The following is an 8,508-nucleotide window of genomic DNA, read 5'->3' as shown; positions in this document are numbered from 1 at the left end:
CTCTCTCAGGCTCTCACACTCATGTAGTTAACAGGCCTGGCAGTCTCACACACTCTCAGGACCCGACGATGACGCCACTACAGGGAGAGCTGGCGGTCCAGACAGAGAGAGAGGGAGCGTGTTTCAGAGCTAAAGGCAGTGTCGTGCATGTGTGTGTGTGTGTGTGTGTGTGTGTGTGTGTGTGTGTGTGTGTGTCTTTGCTGGTTTAGTTTAACACTATCTATGATTGTTAGAGGAGCTTTAGCTGGTGAACTAGGATTCTGTGCTGCTGGGACTTGAGAGAAACTATTTTCAGTATACAAGCCATGTTAGGTGAGGTGAGAAGGCTAGTTACAGTCACTGGAACCCCTCAAACCCGTCCCTTCCCCTGCTGCCTTCCCCCAGTGGTCCCCTCAGCAGTCCTTCCTCTGCAATGAAGTACATCTTCATTCGTCTCCTTTCCTCTTCTCACATCTCCTTGGGGTTAAAATTATTTCTGCGAGTGGAGTCATGATCTTTCCACAGGTGGTCCGCAAGAGAAAGAGGAGGCAGGATAGGAGAGAGACAAGAGGAAGGTTATACAAAAGTCAAAAGCTCTGAGAGGACAGTGTGCCAGAGTCTGTGTATGTGTGAATGTGTCTTGCATTGCTGTGAACATTGTTAAGCGTCCATAAGCAATGCTTCCAATCTGTGTCCCCTTTGCTGTTGGCTGCTTTTTTATTCTTTTTTTTTTTTTTTTTTTTTTTTTGCTTGTGTGTGTTTGTGTGCATGATTCCAATAAACATACAGCAATAGGCTTCCCTGAGTGGAGTGGGCCAGGTTTAAGAGTCAGTCAGACAACACCCAACAGCCCCACTCTTCTATCTTGGAGACACTTTCCTTTTTTACCCCCCATGATGTCTTCAGTATCTGCCAAACTTTACAAGGGTTTCATGAGTTGAAGAATGATTACTCCTGAAGCAGTCCTGTCTTCCATGTCCCTCCAGAGCTGTGGGTTGTAGATACAGGCACTTATCAAAGTCCCGTCAGCTTATAGGAAAAGTAGCATAGGGGAGAGTCTGCACATTGTCATCACAGGTGTGTTGCTGGGCTGTGAGGGAGTGTGTGTCCCCTGAGGAAAGTGCTGACTGGCTGCTGATTCTACTGATGGAGCCTGAAGGCGGGAGCTGTGCTACTGGGGCAGGGCATCTGGAGCTTCACTGGCCAGGTGGGAGGTGAACGTGGAGCCAACTTTCATGAGGGAGCCTCCCTCTGATTTCAGCCCCGTTGAAGTCACTGTGCTTGGTATGGCTGAGTCTGAGTCAGTCCCGCCTCCCAAAGGATGTGTCCCAGAAGAGCCCTGACCCAGACAGAGGACTGGTGGGGGATCTGACAGAACAAGAGAGGCTGTCTCTGAGGTGTTGGTTTTATATGTGTGTATGTTGGACTGTGTTCTCAGTTCACTGGAGGTTTCAGGAATCTAATTTGCCAGTGTGGGAGAGGGATTACAGAGGAACCATTTACATACTCCTGTACCACCTCCAGTGCTACTGGAGCAGTAGTGTTTTGGGCTGTGTCTCTCATCAGCAGTCTTTGTTCTCCAGAGACAGCTGTGCAGTGGCACGATGCAGCTCAGCACTCACCCTCAACGGTGTGGCTAAAGAGCCCTCGTACGCCAACGGGGGAGGACTGTCCCCTTCTCCACTGCCTGTCCCGTCCTCCTCCATCTCCATCCGTCCATTACTTTGCCTTTCTCTTTCCCTCTCCCCCTCTGGTCGTACTTTCTTGTCATCTGACTCCTCCTGTGAGGCCTCCATGCGCTGGTCTTCGCTCCAGCGCCTCTTGAAGCGCAGCTTGAGGGGGATGCACTTCGTCTGGGGAGCTCCCGCCAAGCCCGTCTGAGGCGGGGGTGTGTTACTGTCCCCTGGTTCGAGGGGTTCACTCTTGAGGATGGGCAGCCCGCGGTGCGCATTGGAGTGTGTGTGCTGTGAGGTGAAGAAGGGCATCAGGCCAGGCGGAGGCGGAGCAGGGGCTTTGAAGACGTCCTCATCCAGGTCCTCATCAGGATGAGGGTGATGCTGGGGGGCACCTGTGCCATTGGCAAGGCGGTGGTGGTGGTGGTGGTGGTGGTGGTGGTCAGAGGCTCCAGAGTGGCGATGGGAGAAGAGCTCAAACTCCTCATCTCTCTCATCTGGGTCCTCATCACTAATGTCGGTCACCTCCACCTCTTCCTCTGACTCTATATCAGAGATGGGCTCCACCTGGACAGTCGGACAAAGATAAGAACAGAGATTAAGATGAATGCTGCAGGAAAACAGAAAACGGAAGAACTCACTGGTAATAAATTAGCATAATTTTTAAAATTAAATATACATGTATCATTTTTAAGATCTTTAAGATCTAATGGTGATTTCATGTAACACATTTTCCCTGATTGCTGCATAGGGAACATTTAGATTTATGTATCGCACCTTTATCTTGGGAAGTCCTGCACTGTTTAGAGACTGCGTTGAGGAGGAGGCAGAGATGAGGCCTGAGCCGCTGGCTGAGCTCAGGTCGCTGCCAAATGACAGCGAAGAGCCAAGGCCAGAGGTAGACGACATGGATCCAGATCCCGAGCCTGAGGACATGGAGCTCTGCCTGGGTTTACTCTGGCTTTGACTGTCCCTCTGCTTCCTGCCCAGTGGTGGTGGCTGCAGCTTGAACTTGAAAGGAGACATGTGTGGAGGCTCCTCACCAAGGTGGAGTGGGTGATGCACGGGATGAGAATGCGGGTGAGGGTGGGCAGAATGAGGCGGATGCGGGTGGTGGTGGGCAGAGTGAGCCAGAGGTGGATGGTGGTGCCGCTCTCCTCCCCTCTCTCCTCCCCCTGCTGTCGCTGCTCTTTCTGCTCTCTCACCTCTCTCTCCAGTCAGACCAGCCTTGTCTGCAGCGGGCCGGTGGGGCTGAGGGATGACGATGTTGGGGTACTGGAGGAAAGCTCTGGGGCTGAGGCCGTAGTTGTACACTGACTGGGTGTGGGCCTGCAGGTAGCGCTTCATGTCCTCTGGATTGAAGGAGAAGTGGGAGCCTAACATGGGTGACAGGGTGGGTGAGGGAGTGTAGGGGAGGTGAGATGTTGGAGTCATGGAGAGCGCTGGGGACAGAGGAGGGGCTAGAAGGCCAGCTCCTCCCGGCCCTGGCAGAGGAGACACAGGGAAGGGCGACAGGGGCTCTGGGTGGATGCGGTGCCCTGTGGGGCCGCGGGAGCCTGGGTGCCCAGCGGGGTTACCTGGTCCTCCGTACATGCGGAACAGGGTTTCATGAGACAGACGTGGATGGATGATACTTCGGTAACCTCCACCTCCACCACCAGGTCCTCCTCCTCCACTCACACCCCTCTCCCCCCTGTCCTCTCCTGCTACCGTGTTGCCCTCCTCAATCTCAGAATTGACCGAGGTGCCGTCACTGCAATCGCTGACGGAGCCGCGTGCCATTCGTCGGGCCACAGAGCTGAACATGCCACCAGGGCTGCGCAGGTCCTCGTTCGGGGAGAGGACTTCTGAGGGAGTTGACGGAGGAAAGCGGAAGTGGGTCCCTGCACCGGTGGGGACAGGAGGGGCGCTCTGAGGAACACTGCTTCCTGGAGACGCCACGGGAGGGAGGTAGGGAGAAAAAAAAAGAAAAAAGAGAGGGAGAATACTGAGAAATAACAGATAATGTTCTCCTGTGTAATCCTATGTAATCATGCTATCCTATTGTGGGATTAGGAGATATCTGAGCATGCACAGGCATGCACACACACAGCGCCAGACTATGCAGACTTACCAGTGGAGCCCATGTCGATAAAGGGGTAGTTGACCAAAACAAGTTTATTGAAGTTGAACTTATAGGTGAACCTCTTGCCTTTGGTCTTATGGAGGATCCTCTTGTTGTAGTAGTATCTGGTAAGGAGAGCAAAGCAGACATGATAAATACAAATATTAAGAAAAGACACTGTGCTCACACATGCCTAATGCATGTAAAGACAAATGTATACACACTTATCAGGGTTAAATAACTGACTGTGGATTATCTTATGCAACAATTTTGATGCATACTACCAAGGTATATAAATTCTGGCCTAGTAATAACACTGGAACACTTAATCCAAAATACACACCTCATTTTACAACATTATTTTGTTCCTGAAGTCATTGAGACCATGACAGATGCGCCTGCACACTCAAGCACACACTTTAATAAGCACGAGTCTTTCATGTTGCTTCCCCCCTCCCTTTCTAATGATAGATATTACAGAGTGTTGTATGACATTTGCACAAAGCAGACCCCGTAAAGGGAGGGGGAAGGAGGAAGAGGGGGGAGAGAGGGGATGAAAAAGAGAGAGAAGATAGATGAGAAGCAGTGGACAGACTGAACCGTGGAGCAGCAGTGCTGTTGTGTGGAGGTATAAACAAACAATCAAAAGATCAGAGGTTGATGTATGCAGCATTAACACTGCAGCCAAATGTGGACCGTAAATGGACTGAACGGGTGTGTGGGACTTTGTGTGTATTTTGTATGTGCGATATCTTCACTAATGTATATCCATCTAAATGAAGGTCAGGAATTAGGAAGCAGTATATTTTAGAGTCTGTTAAGTTCAGATTTTGTCAGACAAGTGTCACGTACAACAACACACTCTAATTCATTTTGCTAGATGGACCCATCGCTTTATGTAACACCAAAGCAAAGCCACCAATAATTCACCCCATCTTTATCTGTTTATGTAATGGCCATTCTCTCTATTTTTTCCGAGCTTTCTCTCTCCCATGGCTCCTGCCTACAGTACAAGGCTCCATTTTTATTAACCTTTGTCCAGCTACAGCTCTTTATGTAACATCTCTCTGCTTTCTTACACAGATCCACATCCACTTTATGTAACCTCTAGATCCCTGGCTGCCAAGCCTCACACACTGAGGGCTGAGACAGAAGGAAAGAAAGAGGAAGAGATAAAGGGCAAGAAAGGAACAAAAACGCTGTTTTTGTCTGTCAGGGACATAACAAGCTTGTGTGCCATGCTCACTAAAACCACCGCCTATCCTTTCAACACTACCCTTGGCTATTAAACACAAGAGATAACCAGACGGCACATTTGCTCATCATGTCTGCATGCCTACCTGCTTTTATAGCACCAGGCTCAGCTTTCCCTTCCTCCAGCATGTGTCTGCTGGCACAAGTTAAGTGAAGTGTGCTGACAAAGATAGGGGCTTCAGGGTATGTAGGTAATGCTGAGTTAATCAGAGCCCATTGACTATCATTACACTGAATGGTAGTTATCCAGACGGCGGTGTGTGTGTGTGTGTGTGTGTGTGTGTGTGTGTGTGTGTGTGTGTGTGTGTGTGTGTGTGTGTGTGTGTGTGTGTGTGTGTGTGTGTGTGTGTGTCTGTTTGGTGGTGGGGAGGTGTCGCCCTTCACCCCCTCTTATTATGCTTATTACACAGGCTGGTTGGGCCGTTTTTGCTCTGGGAACAGACTGTTGCTCTTTTTCAATCTTCAACCCTCCTCCTCCTCTTCTCCCTTTATCCTCCTGATGCCTCTCTCTCTCTCCCTCTCTCTCTCCCTCTCATCAATCCACCCCCCCCTTTATCCCAACTCTCCCTGCGCTCTCCACTCGTCCCCTGAGGCGATGGGAGAGGGTGAGAGAGAGGGAGAGACAGAGAGAGACGGGACAGGCCTGCACTGTTGAAAACATTGTTTACGCCAGGCACAAAGCAGCATGTAATTTCTGCTCTAGGGGAGACACTCACAAGGGCTGGGAAGGAGGGGAGAGAGGCAGTTGGGAGCGAGAGGACAGACAGAGACAGGCAGGAAGTCAAGCAGAATTAAAACCACAACAGGACTGTGATCGAATTAGCTGATGACAGAAAAGTCAACAGGCTGTGTTAGGGGCCATATGCACCCAATACAAATATGGATTGCAAGGGTGGAAAACAAACAAACTTATCACACCACACTTCTCATTTGTCACCAATGTCAGTTCGCAAAAAAATGTCAATTACATTTTCCTCGACTTTGCATGATGCAGCACATTGTTTTAGTTTCTATCTGTAACCTTGGAGGCAGGGGACATACAAAAGAGGGGTCCAAGAGACTAAAATAATGATCTTCTCCTCCACAGACATTTATCCACAGCAGGTTAAGACTAAACTGCTAAAAATGTCCTACTACTGCATCAAGTTGTGATTTTTCCCAAAAAATCACTGCAGAGCCTCCCTCTTCTGCAGTAAGTTTCAATTTTTCAACTTTTAATCTTCCTTTTCTCCATGTTGTTGGTCAGTCCTGCACATATCCCAAAGAAAGTGAACAGGGGTGAACTGCACAGAAACTGATTATAACCTTCAAGACGGGAGGATTTCTTGTTGGCTGTTGTACAATTCTGATTCCAAAAAAAGTTTGGATGCTGCACTGACATAGTTTTCTATAGTTGCATAGTTTTAACAAGGTGTACCTAATAAGCTAGCAACCACGTGTATAATTGTCCCAAATACGGACACATCCCAAAGGCCAATAATATCACACACACATGTGTCTGACCCTGGCTCATGGCAGTCTGATAGTAGGGAGCGTAGCCAACAAAAATTTTGTGTGCGGCTGGCTGCACACACAAGTGCAGGGAATACAAAGAATGCTGAAATGCATAGTTGGAAGCAGACAACAACTTTGCGTAATCCCAGTCGCAGCAACTGAAGCTGTGTTTAGAGCACATGGTTGACCATTCTTTCTCCATGCCCCCTCCTCCTGCGCCGTCATACGGGCAGACAGTCTTTGAAGAGCATTTGAACTCACTTCAAAAGAGAAGAAAGAGATTCTTTGAGTGCCTGTGTTTAGCTGCCCACCACACTCGCCTTACACACAAGCACGCTCATACACACACCTCTCCCATATCCTGACTCTGTAACTGCCATTTCATTCAGGCATACTCAAACACATGGGTGCATGTGTGCCCCACACTCCCCCAGACCGTATCATGCAGGAGATACAGCTTTATCCTGCTCCCTGTTTAACCAAAAGAGTAGATTGAACAATCAATGCAAGTATGGATTTAAGCAAAGCCTTCAGGAAAGCAGAGGGGAGGCTTTCTCTCAACTCAGTTGTTACTGTGTGTGATTCTAGGCCAGGGATTAAGGCTGCGATTACACAGACCTGCTGTGGTTCAAAACAATATGATCAAAGCAGAAAGAGAGACGCACACACCAGAGTGCAAGAACTCAATTGCAATGAATGAACAGACATTTCAAAACGGCACTTTAACCAGGTTTGAGGCTATTTCCAGAGAAATACCAGAGCATTATTATTTACCTTTGTGTTATTGAAATACCGTTTTATACTGGTGTCAACGCAGTCAATCAGCTTTTGATTTCTTATTTGAATAATATGAACAACTTTTACTCCCCAAATTCTTCCATTTGTTCATTTAACAAAACGAGCCAAACTTCTGAAACAAAGCAGCCTTTTTAAGAACTGAATTAACTAAAAAGCAGGACTGATTTTTTAGCAATGTTGCAGTTTTCTGATGTCTGAACAATTACTTTGGACAGTATAATGGTACCATAACTTTTACATCCAATGGCCAGAGTACAAAAAGTATTGAACATGATTGTTTTTTTGGGACTAAATGTGTTCTATCTGTATTCAGTTTGTGGACAACTTTTTGTATTACCCTAATATGATATGTGTATAAACTCACCAATCTATGTCAGTATCACTTAACACACACACACACACACACACACAAATGTCAACACTAAAAGTGAAGTAAACCAAGCCACTTGTGTGTGCGCGTGGACAGGCTGTGCCTTGCCCATTGTTGGGCTGTAAATAGGCGCTGACTGTGACAGGAAGTTGGGATTACAATACTCCCCATGAGCCCCGTGTTTATTTTCTGCCTCTTTCGTCAGCATTGGCTGTTACACACACATCCCAGCCAGATCCTTCTCTATACACATGCACACACACACACCAGCTGCTCACACTCAGGTGTGTGTGTGTGTGTGTGTGTGTGTGTGTGTGTGTGTGTGTGTGTGTTTGTGTGTGTGTGTGTGTGTGTGTGTGTGTGTGTGTGCACAAGTTGCACATGTGAGAGTGCTTTGCGTAAAAGCCAAGTTTGACAAGTGTTTACTGTCTTAAAAAGGAAATGAAATGTGTTTGTGCAGGGATGTGGGCTGAGTTGGGGGTATGATAAGGCAAGGTGTCACATGCTCTGTGTATGTGTGTTTATGTGTGAAGAGGAGGATCTGGTCAGGGTCTGATTATGATGGTCACATGCTCTGTGGGTGCGAATATGTACTGGAGCGCACTCTGGCGTGTGTGCATTCCTCCCTCATAGAAAATAAAGGCCTCATTCAGTGAAGAACAATGACATACACACAACGCGCATGTAAGCTGAACACATACATGCTGCAGATAGAGACAATGGAAAGACAATCAACACAAGCATACGTTGAACCCAAAGTCATACAGTGGTACTGTCCCTGGGTGCTCCCTCTGCACTTTCTCTCTGGCCCTGGGTGTTTCCACACAAAGCACTGC

At 48.1% G+C, this 8,508-nt stretch overlaps 1 protein-coding gene across 1 annotated transcript in view; it reads right to left on the bottom strand.

Annotated features, from left to right (window-relative positions):
* Positions 1–732: 732 nt before the first annotated feature.
* The window catches only part of erfl3 (Ets2 repressor factor like 3), a 44,551-nt gene continuing 36,775 nt past the window's right edge, over positions 733–8,508 (bottom strand). The window contains exons 3-5 of the mRNA XM_070966355.1: positions 3,766–3,881; positions 2,430–3,580; positions 733–2,219 (exon numbers count right to left, since the gene is read on the bottom strand). Coding sequence (XP_070822456.1) covers positions 1,542–2,219; positions 2,430–3,580; positions 3,766–3,881 — 1,945 coding nt within the window. The 3' untranslated portion in view covers positions 733–1,541. The remainder of the gene's footprint in view (positions 2,220–2,429; positions 3,581–3,765; positions 3,882–8,508) is intronic.

The sequence above is a fragment of the Chaetodon trifascialis genome, chromosome 7 (assembly GCF_039877785.1).
Source record: "Chaetodon trifascialis isolate fChaTrf1 chromosome 7, fChaTrf1.hap1, whole genome shotgun sequence".
Lineage (NCBI taxonomy): Eukaryota > Metazoa > Chordata > Actinopteri > Chaetodontiformes > Chaetodontidae > Chaetodon > Chaetodon trifascialis.
The sequence above is the reverse complement of the archived record's forward strand: the minus strand, read 5'-3'. Positions and strand labels throughout refer to the sequence as shown.